Source organism: Micromesistius poutassou, assembly GCF_964030765.1.
Source record: "Micromesistius poutassou genome assembly, chromosome: 15".
Lineage (NCBI taxonomy): Eukaryota > Metazoa > Chordata > Actinopteri > Gadiformes > Gadidae > Micromesistius > Micromesistius poutassou.
Genome location: NC_140285.1, coordinates 11,247,920 through 11,263,283, shown reverse-complemented (window position 1 = coordinate 11,263,283; position 15,364 = coordinate 11,247,920). Strand labels below are relative to the sequence as shown.

Here is a 15,364-nt window from a genome sequence, read left to right as displayed (position 1 = left end):
TCAGTCGCCGTTCTTCAAAGATTACTAAAAGCAAGTGAAATGGTAAAAGCTTGGAGTAACGTGTGTGTTTATTTCCATTCATTTCATCAGCAAGCGGTGCCCTGTTTGTCTTCCATTGAGGAGACTGCAGCCCCTTCTATGCCTCTCAGCCCTCTTCCAGTTTTTCCTCAGAAACACGCCCCTCCAACTTAATACCTTTGTTTGATTTGGATATAAATAAACATATTCTGGTTTTAAGAATAACTGTTACATCCTTCACCCCTACTGCCATTATGCCGTCACGATGGCGGTTCCCCAAACAGCGACAGTTATTACGATGTATTCTCTTCAGTGACAGAAACAGGTTGATATTGGGCTAGCCTTTGAAACGCAGTGTTGAACGCAACAGTCGAATCTACTGTCAACTGTCAGGTTCAACTAATTACTAGAATAACATTTGAACCTTTCTTGAACTATCAGTGACTAACAGTGGCGGGAAAAGGAACCATGCTATGTCTCACATCATTCCAGTGAAGTATCTTCTTTAACCTAAGCTGTGAAAGCTTGGATAGTTCTACAATGTTTAAAGGATGGTGCTAGCCACGTTTGGACCTATCCTACTGCAGCTGGACAGACGGGAGGAAGAGAGACTATTCTTGCAGGACAGGGATTTGGTTCCTTGCTTGGGGTTCTCAGTTAAAGAGGGTTCATCCTTCCTTCCCTCCCGTGTTTGTCCCAGGAGACATCCGCAATGACCTGTACCTCACCCTGGAGCGCGGCGAGTTCGAACGGGGAGGCAAGAGCGTCCAGAAGAACATCGAGGTCACCGTGTACGTGCTCTACGCCGACGGCGACACGCTCAAAGTACGGAACGACGCAGCGCGATGACGGACACGCGTTTAATACGGTGATCACTGGCTGTCCATGCTAACCGTTGGAATTTAACCCCATCGCCTCTCTCTCTCGCTCTCCTGTACACCAGGACTGCATCAGTCTGGGCAGCGGGGAGCCCAACACCAGCGAGCACCGCTCCTTCGTCCTCTACCACAACAACAGCCCTCGCTGGAGCGAGATGGTGAAGCTGCCCATCCCCATAGATCGCTTCAGAGGGTCCCACCTACGCTTTGAGTTCAGACACTGCTCCAGTGAGTCCCCGGGACAATATAGAGAGACAGAATTGGGCATCTGGTAGTTTTTTTTTTTATATTTAACAGTAGCAGTGGGGCAGGGGGAAGTCAAGTGGTTCGGATTTTAAACTCCCTCGCCTAAGTTACTGGGTTCAATCCCCAATTTCCAAGTCGCCGATCACCCTTGAGCAAGGTGCAGCGCCCCCTTATTGCCCTTGAAATCCCTTTCCCCTGCTTTGGACGGAAAGTGCCTGCTAAATGTAATTTAAATGATTAAATAACACACTGTATGACAAGATGACGTTGGCCGTGGCCGTGGTCGTGTTGAAAGACACATTTCATATTTATTGTCTTTCTTTCAGCTAAAGACAAAGGGGAGAAGAAGCTGTTTGGCTTTGCCTTCACGCCTCTAATGAGGGAGGACGGGACAACCTTGTCGGACGAGAACCACGAGCTCTATGTTTACAAGGTGAGAGCCGGGCTGGGGATTCAAACACTTCCCTCCCCGCAGTGGCCGGGCCGTGGCTGTGTGGAGCCCTCACAGGCGGAGTGGGTACACATTCAAATGCAAGGTGTAAAAGTAGCCGCGCTATATTTAGACGGCACTGTATTTCACAAAACTCCCTGACTCCTCCACCCTATCCCTATCCTCGCCACTATGCAACCCCCCCCCCCCCTCTCTCTCTCTCTCACACTCTCCACCTCTCTAAATCCATCTTTCTCTCTCTCTCTAAATCTCTTTATTTTCCTCTCTCTCTCCGTCTCGCCGTCTCTTTCCATTCCTCTCTCTCCATCTCTCTCTCTCTCTCCATCTCTCCCTCTCTCTCCATCTCTCCCTCTCACTCCGTCTCTCGCACACTCCATCTCTCCCTCTCTCTCCGTCTCACCCTCTCTTTCCATTCCTCTCTCTCCATCTCTCTCTCTCCATCTCTCTCTCTCTCCATCTCTCCCTCTCACTCCGTCTCTCTCACACTCCATCACTGCCTCTCTCTCTCTGTCTTGCCCTCTCTTTCCATTCCTCTCCATCTTTCTCTCTCCATCTCTCCCTCTCACTCTCTCCATCTCTCCCTCTCACTCCATCTCTCCTCCTTTCACTCTCCATCTCTCCCCCCCTCTCTCTCCACCTCTCTCTCCATCTCTCCGTCTCTCTCCCTCTCACTCTCTCCCTCTCTCCATGTCTCTCCCTCTCTCTCTCTCCATCTCTCCGTCTCTCTCCCTCTCACTCTCTCCATCTCTCTCTCTCTGCCGTAGTGTGATGAGAACGCTACGTTCAGTAACCAGGGCCTGTACCTGAGCATGCCCTGCTGTAAGGAGGACTTCAACAGCTGTCCCAACCTGCCCGCCAACCTGCCCTTCCAGAGGAGCCCCAAGGAAACCTTCTGGGTCTCCACGCTGCTCTGCTCCACCAAGCTCACTCAGAACGGTACGACGACGACGACGGGTCGATGCGACGCTACAGGGCTCAAGCTGAGTGACTCAAGCGCTACTCTCGGTGGAAAATGCTAATGTGCTGTTTGTGGGTTTCTCTGTTTTGTTTTGAATGACATTAGTCGACCTCCTGGCTCTGCTGAACTGGAAGGCCCATCCTGACCGGGTGTTGGATATCCTGGGCCGTCTGCGGCAGATCAGTGGAGAGGAGATCGTCAAGGTCACTTTCAACACCACCACCACTGCGTCTAGAACACACAGGAGTTACAGTTGATTTTGTGTTGGATTATATAATACAAAAACTTAAATGTGGACACTATCATATGCTTTATTGGCAATCCGGTTTAATTTTTCATACATTTTGTATATATTTTATTTTTACCAAACTATAAGTTAAAAATTAACAACTACAGTCTCTGTCACTCATCACACTACTGGAGTTTGTGTATAGCGCTATAATTCGTTTTGATGGTAAATTGAAGATAAATCCTTTAATTCCAAGACAGCCATGTGATGATTCTCGTTCCTGTGTTTCCATTCAGTTCTTGCGAGATGTCCTGGATACGCTCTTCTGTCTCTTAGATGACAACACAGATAAATACGGACCGTTGGTATTTCAGTCTCTGGTAAGGAAAACAGTAGCTCATACACACACACACACACACAAACCTGCATGCACTCATTCACACACACAAACACATGGTTTCATTTTACATGACTGCAAGACAAAAGAGTGGGATTCACGTGGTTATTTTTGGGCTCTGTGTAGGTTTTCATCATCAACCTGCTCAGGGACAGCCGTTTCTACCACTTCAGACCAGTGATGGACTCCTACATTCAGAACCACTTCGCTGGAGCGCTGGCTTACAAGTAAAGAGCACAATAGTACTACTGAAATATAAATACCATCCAATTGCAAGGCTACCTCTTGCGTTTGTTGTGAGAATATGAATTACACATTCTCTAACAATCTCTGATTGCTTCTAATTGTGGTCACAATTCACGATGGGAGATCCATGATATTGACTCAGAGCCTCTTTCAACACTGTGTTTGCAGAGAGCTGATCCGATGTCTAAAGTGGTACATGGACCGCTCAGCTGAAGTGGTCAGACAGGACCATATCCAGGAAGCCATGAGGGTAAGGTCCATGACATAGATCAAACCACACACACACACACACACACACACACACACACACACACACACACACAATCACATACAAACACATTGATTAGTTTCTTTGATATTGCTGGTTTTGGAAAGCATAAAACCTCGCAAAAAATACAAAAACATGTCCTGAATCTTTCAAAGTAGATTTATTGGCGAGGCCTAAAAAAGTAGCCAATAGGCACGTCTGACAAGCAGAGGCTGATAAGGAGTAATGTGAGCTCAGGAAGGTAAGTAATACCAAGCCCAATGGGTCTGCAGTGGACCAGACCTCTTCTGGGAAAGTATACTGGAGCTAGAGTGGGGGTATCGATGGCTTCCAGACCCAAATGTACTTAGATAATAAAGACACTCAGGAAGTGGGAATGTGAATGAACCAGAATATAAATAAACTAGAGTGAGAGTATATTTGATTAAACGAAAAGCTCAATTATTGAAACAATGATGGCTATCAACAATGACAAGGTCGTAAAGGAGTTTGATTGCAGAGATTGTCTTTCTAGGTTTCGGCATTTATCATATAGGCCTAGGATGTAAAGTAGTGGAGGTAAAAAAAGACCAAACGTTCACTTATAAACAATCAGTACCCGTTGGGACTTCTGAATGGATAGCCAGGTCTCATTCAAAAGTAATCAATCATTCATAACCTAAAATTTAAACCAGTCAATGACCCATTTTTTCAACACGGCCCGTGTACTTCCGAGGATCAGCCCTAGAAAATGCAAAGACCTGAGAGAAAACGGATCCTTTTCATAGAACACAAACCTCTGCCCTTCAAAACACCCCTGTTTCTTCAATGAGGATACGGTTTATCTTGTACAAACACTGCGTTCATCTCATCCCGACTACCCTAATGCCCTTTATGCTGGTGTTAGCCAGGCCTCCCTCTCACGCTTCCAATTGGTCCAGAACACTGCAGCTTGCCTTTTAACAGGAACACGCAAGCGAGGCCTCTTTTCACCAGCTCACTGGATGTTTTAGGATTGATTTGAAGATGTAATCGTTGGCCAAAGCATTCAATGGGCTAGCTCCAGCCTATCTCTCTGACCTTTTACAACCTTTACTGCCATCGAGGTCACTCAGGTACGCTGATCTGTTGCTTCTGGTTGTCCTCAGATCGAGGTTGAAGCATCGGGGAGGTCGTGCCTCAAAGTGGCCCCCAAACTCTGGAACGAGTGTCTCTGCATGTCAGGCTGGCCCCCACATTGCCTTTTAAATCCCGTCTTAAACTCAGTAACTTTTGGCTCTTAACTCAGTAGAGAGTTGCATTTCTTTGTTCTTTTTTTTGGTTTATGGTGTCTGTGATTGTACAGCACTTGGGTCAACTGCTGTTGTTTTTAAAAATGTGCTCTATAAATACATTTCATTTGATTTGTACAGAAACATATATCTTATTAAAACAACTACTGGATGGAAACCATTACCATTATATATTGATTTGATCTACATGGGTAGAAAATATCTGGTTGCTTGCTCCATGCATTTTTAACTATATTTGTCAATAGATAGATCCATCTCGATCTGTCTATCTCTTTTCTGTGATGCCTGCCATTTGTAGAAGCTCAGGTTGTAATATTGATAAACCGTGGCTTAGTTTAGTGAGTTCCTATTTCCTGTTTTGGCAGTATTTCCCAATATGCCTAAACCTTAACTGCTCCTTAATGACATGTATCTGAATTCACTGTAAATTATTTTGGATAAAACATGTAAATAGCAATAGACGAAAAAAACCATTGGAGTTAAGAATCTTTTGCTATAGCATCAGCCCTTAGTTTCATTCCCATGGGAACAGCAACTCAGGGTTGTATGTTAGAAATACTGCAAATCTAATTTTGTAATATTCCTGCAGAGATAAATTATTTAAGAGAGAGTTTGTGAGAGTATTTAAGGACACCCAAAGTCTAGCCATGCTGTCAGCCATATACAATACCCAATGCAATATCACTGCTTTGAGGCTCACTATTAAAGCTTCGGGTTGAGAAGGTAATTATGGGTAAAACAACATTGGGGCAGATCAACAGATACCCGACAGGATAGCGAGTGACGAATGGACACTAACAACAACAAACAAAGTACAAGGTTACCCACATCAGAAAATGAACCCCGGAATTAATTGCCCCCCAATGTTAGCGGTTCTGTGATCATAGGGTTAGTGTGTTAACCGGTGTGGATCCGGTGGCCATACAGCAGATACAGTTGGCTGAGTGTTGGACACTGATGTAGTGTCTGATAGTGTGGTGCCACCGGTGTCCCTGTCACCTGGAACTGTACTCTAACGCTGTTGGCACTTGGCGCGCTGGCCGTCGCACCATTGACGCAAGGGGCTTTTCTCCACGATCCGTTAAATAATTATTTTTTGTTTGTGTATCCGGATGCCAGGGAGTTGCGCATACACTAACACTGCCAAGTCGTGTGCCCTTGGAGGTAGCTAACTTTGCAGAGGAGAAATGATCACTGTGGTGCCATTGCAGAGGACAGGATGCTTGTTGAAGGTTCACGCGTCTGATCCGTCATCATCCAAACCCTCAATGCCTCTGTGCCTTTAAATAGAAGTTCTTCGCGACATGTTTTGTGATAACCAAAGTCCCCAATTAACCTCGGGACACGCTCCTGGTTTTCTTGTGCTCCACTTGCAGGTGTCTATTCCCTGAGTTGTATCACTTCTCCAGGGTTTATATCTTGCATGCCCCCCCCCCTAAATGTTACACATGATACCCCCAAATACAAATCGCCGGCTGTTCCATGCTCGTACATTTTGCCTTGTCTAGCATAGGCTACAGCAGATAGCCTTTGATTCCTTAGACTTCCATTGTTTTCACTGAAGATTTCCTCATAAGGCCGATCCGATGTACTTCCAGCAGGACAGCCATGTAGAGGGAATTAAACGAATGCAGTGAGCTCCAGTGTGTGTGCACAACACGTTTCACTATACAGGCGACTCTGCCTCGCTGTCACCTTACACAGATGTTCCTAATCAAATAAATAATAAATGAAGAGCAGGCTACAGCAGGACTGTACATTCTGTACTATGCAATTCACTCGATTCCTGGAGACCTGGAGTCTCATTAATTCAGCAGGATACATTTTAATGGTGATGCATAAGCACAAATAGCACCATCAGACACACAGGAGGATGCAGGGGTGAGCTGAAGGGATGCTGCAAAGAGGTGAATGGACTCCCAACAGTTGGATACATGTTAGTATGAGGAGATATAGGCTGCCTTTGCAGTTTATGAAGACACACATGGCATTTACACCTTCTTTCTGTTTAAAGGTGGTTGCCAATTATATCATATCACATCAAGTGTGTATTGTGTGCTTCATATTCTCTCCTCTAATCCTCTGTTCCCTAATGCCCCCTGCTCAGGCCCTGGAGTACCTGTTCAAGTTCATCGTCCAGTCTCGGATCCTGTACTCGCGGGCCACCTGTGGGATGGAGGAGGAGCAGTTCCGCGCCAACATCCAGGAGCTGTTCCAGTCCATCCGCTTCGTGCTGAGCCTGGACAGCCGCAGCTCGGAGACTCTGGTCTTCACACAGGTCAGATGGTTCCTAGGGGAGAGACTCTCAGTGGACAGTCTTGTCTGTCAGAAAGCATTTGCTGCTTGCTTGGCAATCCTGTGTTATTTTGTCTCTTTTTGTCTCTTTTTGTCTCTATTTTGTATCTGGCTGCTGGGTAATTCCAGATCTTTGGTTTTGCATGTTTGTCCATTTTTGTTGAATTGTGTTCATTTTGCATTCACATATCTTCAGTTGAATTCCCATGTTTTTGTTGCTTGTTTTTGATTATTGAAGCCATGTTGTTTTTTTGTATTGAACCCCGCCCCCCTTACTGTCACCCCACCCTTGGCTTGCTCTTGAACAGTTCAGGGGTGTGGTCAGCTGCATGCCTCTCTGTGGTCATATTCCAGCGCTTCTTCGGTCTCAGTAAGTCACAGCGCCCCCTGTGTTCATTCAGTTCCGGTGCAGCAGCAGGCTGTGCCTCAACCCAACCAGATGACATTGAGAAAACTGTGGTCACCTCTGTGATTGAAATAGATAATAAGCAGAAGTTGAAGGATTTTATTTTTTATCTTCATTATGAAAGAAACATGTGCACATTTGTGTGTCCATGGAACATCCATTTGTAACAATGCTCAATGTCAGCTCAAGCACATTTTAAAGACCAGCCCTAAAAGAGATTGTTCCCCGTTCATCTTTGCCCTCATAGGCGGCACTGTTAAACAGTTTCCCGGATATATTCGACGAGCTGCTCCAGATGTTCACCGTTCAGGAGGTGGCTGAGTACGTGCGGGGCACCCTGGGGAGCATGCCCAGCACGGTGGACATCGGCCAGTCCATGGACGTGGTCAAACTTCAGTCCATTGCTCGCACCGTGGAGAGCCGACTCTTCTACTTCCCCGGTGAGACTGTGATGGGCTAAAGGCCAAGCACCTTCATCACTATACCTATAGGCTCCACCCAAGGACTGCAAAGTCTAGAATACAATCTCCACATTTTAGTGTTGCCCTCTTATTTATCAAATGAATATGTTCCTTGTATTTCACCTTATCTCTCCATCTTGCCAATTAAATTAAAATCAATGTTCATATCCCGAGATAACACATTTAAAAATCAAACTTATATTCAATAATCTATATGATGTTATACTTACTGTTATACTATACATTATAACACATGAATATACATTGTTGTGTTGTTGTTATTATATATCTACCAAGATGAATATATTTTTAATATAGACTAATCTGTTGTAATCAATCCACTGTGATCAAAAGATTCTCTCTAAAAAAACAAAGGCAAAAATATTTCAAAACATAGTCCAAGTTTATTTCCTCCTACTTAACTGTCGTCATGTCTCCTCCATCTCCTCCTCCACCCGCCAGAGTCTCGCAGCATCCTGCTGCCCGTGGTCCTACACCACATCCACCTCCATCTGCGCCAGCAGAGGGAGCTGCTGATCTGCTCCGGGATCCTGGCCAGCATCTTCTCCATCATCAAGACCAGCGCCATGGTGGGACGACATGTGCCTGCTCAGCACACACATGCACTCACACACGCACGCACGCACACACGCACGCACACACGCACACACACACACACGAACGCACACAAGCACGCTTGCATGCACGCACGCACGCACGCACAAGCTCACAAACACACACACACACACACACACACACACACACACACACACATAAACACACATACACAAGCTCACACAAACATACACACACAGTTTTTTTTTTGTCACAAAAAATATGATGTTTTGAGTCAATGTTCTTCCTCATTCCTGTGATATTGCTGTTTATCTTGCAGACTTGCAGACTGCACACAACTCCCCCGCCCCCCTTTATACACAGCTATTGACATAGCTGAGTATAAAAAATGAATGACACAAGAAAATTCAAATGTAAAATTCATGTGTCCTTTTGAAAGACCCCGTCGCTCATTCCAGTGCAGTCTTGACTTGTTAGGGCCAGCCGCCCGGCGTTGTCTCCACGCTTTAAATAGGCAATTAAGCAGCATGGGTCTTGTCATCAATTATGCATACGGTCTTTTCCCCTCATGGCCTTCTGCTTCTTCTTCTGCTTTTTCTTCTTCTTCTTCTTCTTCTTCTTCTTCTTCTTCTTCTTCTTCATCTTCTTCATCTTCCTCTTCTTCTTCTCCTTCTTCTTCATAATCCACTTCCTCTTCTTCTTACCTCTTCCCCCTCTCTTTTTTGTGTACTGGTTCTCTCCCAGGAGTCGTCGGTTCAGGAGGAGGTGGAGATGATGGTGGAGAGTCTTCTAGACGTGCTGCTGCAAACACTTCTGTCCATCATGAGCAAGTCCCAGGCTGTGGAGACCTCCAGGGGACAGAGGTGCCCTCAGTGCACAGCAGAGATCACGGTCAGACTCCCTTCCCTCGCTCCCCACCCCAAACACCTATGAAGTAGCAAATGATATCCATTCTGCTATTCAACTGAAATTTTCATCCATTACATTTTCTCAATGCAAGTCGTTGATCAGCAGGTAGAAGTCTGACTTCTACCATGGATTCTCAAGGATGCCTACAGGAAGACATCAGGGTTCAAACTCAGCCTCAGTATCAATCCAGAATCTTCTTCTTCTGTGGTGCAGGGGGAGTATGTTTCCTGTCTGCTCTCGCTGCTCAGGCAGATGTCTGAGCTCCACTTCCATCACCTGCTCAACAATTTCCACAGTAAAGAGGAGCTCAAGGTGGGAGGCAGCTTTGTTCAGCCGCAGAGAAATAAATACAAATGAAAAAATCCACAACGTTTGCCGACTGTGTTTACATTTCTGTCGCCCACCAGGAGTTCCTGTTGAAGATCTTCTGTGTGTTTCGTAATCTGATGAAACTGACAATCTTCCCGCGAGACTGGAGCGTGATGAGACTCCTCACAAGCCAGTAAGTCTGTAACTCTTTTTTTTTGCTTAAAGGTAGGTTAGGAAATTTGGAGAAATCAGCCAGAATAGTCTAGAATTTGAAAGTATCCAACCGAAAACATCCCAGCCCTCCCCTCAGGCCCCACTCCAAAGCCACTCCCCCAAAACATTAGCCTCGCTTACTAGCTTTAGCAATGGGTCTGCCTAGCCTTGTGGAAGACTCTGATCATGCACAATGAGTGCACGGGCAAAGTGTGTACAGGTATTCAGGTAGCTAGGTAGACAGACAGGTAGGCCATCCAATGACTTCATTCAGGCCAATGAAGTGTTTGGCCGGGCTTATTACAGGCCCCCGACATACCATTTCTTTCTGGGGGGTTTTCAGGGCATTTTATTTATTGAACGCTGTCGAGATATAAAGAGAGTTTAAAAAAATATGACAAAAAGTACTTCTAAGATAAATTGCCTACCCTACCTTTAAAGGGGGTAATTTCTATATTTTCCTAGCGGCAGCTACCTGGCTGTCAGAGCTGATAAGACTAGCGCTAACAGCCTCTGTGTGCTTTCTGCAGTATCATCCTGGTGACCACACAGTTCCTGTCCCCCGCGCTGCACAAGAACTTCTCTGAGGCCGACTTTGATTTCAAGGTGTGTGTGTGTGTGTGTGTGTGTGTGTGTGTGTGTGTGTGTGTGTGTGTGTGTGCGTGCGTGCGTGCGTGCGTGCGTGTGTATGAATGAATTTGCATGTACCCGAGTAAACTAGTAGTTTCAATGTAATATTAATACAAATATTACAAAATTAATTTCCTGTCTAGGAATCCTTTTTAATATTTATTTAACATCTTATCTCATCTTATCATCAGTCATCTTAAAAACGGAATGAGTATCACCGTATAACTTTTTGTGCAAAAACACACTTCTTATCTTAATAAAGATATGCAGAATGTATTCTGCTACTGTTTTACATGTCGTCATTTAGCATATGTTTTTAGTCCAAGTGAATTTGCAGTGAGGCTGACCCAGCTTTGCTTCCTCTTTCCCCTGCCTGCGGTCCAGGTGTGGAACTCCTTCTTCAGCCTCACTGTGCTGTACATCAACCAGCCCAGCCTGCAGCTGGAGCCGCTCACCCAGGCCAAGAGGAAGAAGATCCTGGACAAGTCATTACAATTACAATTTATTAATAATAATAACAATAATATATAAGAATTACATTATTATTGTTAATAATAACTTTGTTACGATTAATTATAACCTTATTATAAATCATACAAATATATAAGAATGGAATTATGATCATTACTATCTTTACTACTAGTAATAATAATAATCATATCTCTAATAATTGAATACAAAAACATATTTGTTATGACGGTTGGTTGTGTATTGATCGTATGTTGTGCTCTTGTCTCTGTAGGCATGGCGATATGAGAGTGATGATGGGCTATGAGCTCTTCAGCATGTGGCAGAAGCTGGGTGAGACAACGCTCCCTTTGCCTCCTCTTAAATAACGCCCGTTGTCTCGCTGATGAAATCCCCATCATGCTGGTGTCTCCCGCCCCCCCTCACAGGTGAGAACAAGCCCCACTTCATCCCGGGGATGATGGGGCCCTTCCTGGGAGTCACGCTGGTACCGCAGACTGAAGTGCGGAACATCATGATCCCAATCTTCCACGACATGATGGACTGGGAACAGCGGAAGAACGGCAACTTCAAACAGGTCTGCGCTGCTATCTTCTGTGTTTTGTTTTCCTATTGAATATTTCCATCTCGTGCCTCAGACAGGTTTGCCTTGTAGATCACGCAAGGATACAGTTGATGCAATATCTCCCGTTGTATGTGTGTGTGTGTGTGGGCCTGTGTGGGCGTGTGGGGGTCTATTTCTGTGTGTGTGTCTATTTGTGTTTGTATCTGTGTCTAACATTGATGTGTATGTATGTGTGTTTAACATGCGTGTGTGTGTGTGTGTTTGTTTCTCTGTGACTGTGTGTGCGTGTTTCTATTTGTTGTGTGTGTGTGTGTGTGTGTGTGTGTGTGTATGGGGGTGTGTGTGTGTGTGTGTGTGTGTGTGTGTGTGACAGGTGGAGGCGGAGCTGATGGACAAGCTGGACAGCATGGTGTCCGACGGGAAGGGAGACGATAACCACAGGGAACTCTTCAGCTTGCTGTGAGCATCGCAGTGAATACTGTTGCTTCAGAGCCTCTTCTGTGTAGCCCTCCTCTATCCCTCTGCACTGTAGCCATCACTTTGAAACCTGGCTACTCCAGTCAACAGAATGAACCCATCAATTCACCGCTCCCGCAACCTGATTTGTTCTATGGGGAAACAGGTTGAAAGGACATTCGGCTCAGTTCAGATGAAGTTGAAGACTCAAGACAAAAAAAGTTGCAGCGACACGAGTTTAATACAAATTCGCAGACTCTCGAGATGCCAGAGAAGGACTGAACAATGTCCCAGCCTACACAAGGTTCATTTATACTTGAAAAGACGATAGAATGGTGAGCCATGTTACTTCTAGGACTAATGAGTACCATGGGTCAGAATGTAAATACCCTTGAGACCTTAAGACATGCTTTTACTGAGGCCGGGTCTCCTCTGAATGTATACCATGTGAAAGAACCCCACCATAACAAAGACACCATCCACCTAGGTCACGAGAGGACCCCTATCAGACTGAAGAGGGCATGGACACACTTGATGAGAAGTAGAAACATATCTATCATCATTTGAATAGTATCAGTATATTAGAACACATTGTTGTCCTAAGTAGTCATATCGAACCACCTATCAAAGGTGTAGACAACCTCCTCCTGAACCAAAGTGATGGCTGCATTGAAAAACAGTGGAATGTGCAGCTTTGGTCCATTTTTTCTGCTGTGACCCCCCCCCATGACCGCATTCTCCTCTTTACCATGTCTCCTTTCTCTGCAGCACGCAGCTCTTTGGACCCTACCCCAGGTATATATTCATATGTATACAACCCTTTTTTTAACTGAGTATAATACATCATATATTTTGAATCATGTACATGGTATAGATTATTCTGCTCGACCAGTGCATGTTAAAGACACACTTGTTTCTGTTCTTCCAGCCTGCTGGAGAAGATCGAGCAGGAGACCTGGAGAGAGACCAGCATCTCCTTCGTCACGTCGGTCACCAGGCTCATGGAGAGGCTCCTGGATTACAGGTACCAACTGTTCTCCCAGTCGAAAGCAGTGGCGATTTCTCTAAGACTGAAAGGGAAGCTCAGCTTCCCCTAACATTTCAAAAATTGAATGGTCAAATATATACTGTTGTGTTAACATTTCACTGACTAAAAATGCGTTTGAACACGTCCATCTCGAAGACAAGTTTGTTCAGAATCAGCTGCTTATTGCAGGTCTACTTACTCGTTCTCATTCATTCCCGTAGCGTCACAGTGCATTTGCCTGTTAAAGCTCAGCGTCCATCCACTTCAATGGGGCTGCATAGAACAGCTTTTTTTAGTGCGTCGAAAGTCAACGGTCATTGGATAATGCTGCGATTATGCCCCTCCCATGGACGCTCAGCGTCTCTGGGGGTGCATGGAGGAGTGGGCTAGCCTGGACGCTGGGCTTCTGCGTGATGATTGGAGGGTCTGCGAAAGACTGAGTTGCCGTTTGATTGACAGCGATTTTGAACTATAAAACGTTGCCGAAGCTCTCTTCAGTCCTCAGTCTCATCGCGGATTTTGCAAGCGAGTTGAAAGACGAACTGCAACCTATTTCTTGATAGCTGCTTGCCGAAATTGCTAGACAATTTTCATCATACATTTCATACACTTATACACACAATTCCTTGCTGCAGTTTAACATAATTCCCACATTTCCTTGTTCAAGTATAATATTGTTTTGGTAGTTGGCCATCACTTTGATTCAGGGAGCCTGAGGTCTGAACTTCAAGTCCTGTATTCAGATCAGGACTTGCAGGGTGACAGGGGAAAGCTGTGTGATTTCTTGGTGTTTCCTTAAAAACATGGAGTTGGACAGTGCAATGCCTCAGCTTTACAAACTGTTCTCATTAGTGTCAACAATTGGAGCTACATCTGCAGGTGTAGAAAGGAGGCAGAAAATGAGCTTCCCCTCTTCGACCAGCAGCCGCCACTGGTCGAAAGGTTGTGGGTTCTAAGCCCAATGTCCGCACTCTTAACGTAGGCCTAACTCCTATCGTCTCACTAAATGACTCCTATCTTCTCATTTAGTAGACACTTTGTATTAGAGTGTCTCCTAAATAGTGAACGGTAAACTGTTGCACTTGACCATCTCGTTAGACACTAGTTAGACTAGCACAAGTTCAGTTCTCACCAATAGAGCCTAGACTCTAGCTAGACTCTAGTTAGACTGTACTTGAACTGAACTTGGAGTCTAGCTAGATTCTAGCTAGACTCCAAGTCCAATTCTTACCAATATGAATACACTGTGAGGAGCTTGAGATGAGATTAACAATATTTGTTCCTCTTCAGGGACTGTATAAAAGGGGAGGAGGGGGAGAACAAGAAGATCAGTGGCTCTGTCAACCTCATGGTAATCACCTCCTTTCACTGTCTGTATCCGGTCAACGCATGTTTAATCCGTCATCGTATCTCCGATGCTAATGCTGTTGGCTGATTCCAGCCATTAAGACGTGATGGTAACAGGCCTCGTTGTGTCTCCCCTCCCCTCCCCACATAAGAACTTCTACAAGTCGGAGGTGAACAAGGAGGACATGTACATCCGTTACATCCACAAGCTGTGTGACCTCCACCTGCAGGCCGAGGACTTCACAGGTGAAGCACAGTTCAGGCCAGCCCCCTGCTGTGTAGTAAATAGTGTGTTTTGTGCATTGTGGCCATGAACTGCATCAATTGGCAATATTCTAAATAAATCATCAATCATCAACAATTATCATGTGCGACATAATTAGTCTACGTTATACTAAAGCTAATAATAGCTTGTTTATGTTGTGTTATATAAAACCTGCGGTTTCCCATAAGCAGCCTCTGGTGGCCGGAGATTGCAGCTACAGCTACAGTTATGTCATCTTCCAACGTCGAAGATGATATAGCCATAACTCAGCTTTAAACAGCTATATATAGTTTGTTCATCTATATCTTTCAACATATTTTTAATGGAGTAATATGCGAGAATATTCTGTGGAAAAGTTACATAGTGCAGGTTTAATTATACACTTATTAATTTAGAATTCATCGTGACATCGTGATACGATGTCATGATGTATCACAACATTTAATATCTGGCCATCAATTATTCAGGATGGCCT

At 45.0% G+C, this 15,364-nt stretch overlaps 1 protein-coding gene across 1 annotated transcript in view; it reads left to right on the top strand.

The window, feature by feature from the left end:
* Positions 1-15,364, top strand: part of LOC311359801 (dedicator of cytokinesis protein 3-like) — a gene marked incomplete at both ends in the record, with an annotated part of 45,613 nt that overhangs the window by 21,656 nt on the left and 8,593 nt on the right. Inside the window, 25 exon segments of the mRNA XM_084479836.1 lie at positions 719-843; positions 962-1,124; positions 1,469-1,575; positions 2,358-2,529; positions 2,657-2,754; positions 3,077-3,160; positions 3,304-3,404; positions 3,592-3,673; positions 7,070-7,240; positions 7,566-7,602; positions 7,605-7,627; positions 7,911-8,103; positions 8,587-8,714; positions 9,445-9,591; positions 9,823-9,921; positions 10,017-10,111; positions 10,662-10,737; positions 11,146-11,246; positions 11,504-11,562; positions 11,658-11,806; positions 12,168-12,253; positions 13,019-13,045; positions 13,179-13,274; positions 14,568-14,628; positions 14,777-14,870. Of these exon segments, the coding sequence (XP_084335962.1) occupies positions 719-843; positions 962-1,124; positions 1,469-1,575; positions 2,358-2,529; positions 2,657-2,754; positions 3,077-3,160; positions 3,304-3,404; positions 3,592-3,673; positions 7,070-7,240; positions 7,566-7,602; positions 7,605-7,627; positions 7,911-8,103; positions 8,587-8,714; positions 9,445-9,591; positions 9,823-9,921; positions 10,017-10,111; positions 10,662-10,737; positions 11,146-11,246; positions 11,504-11,562; positions 11,658-11,806; positions 12,168-12,253; positions 13,019-13,045; positions 13,179-13,274; positions 14,568-14,628; positions 14,777-14,870 (2,574 nt within the window).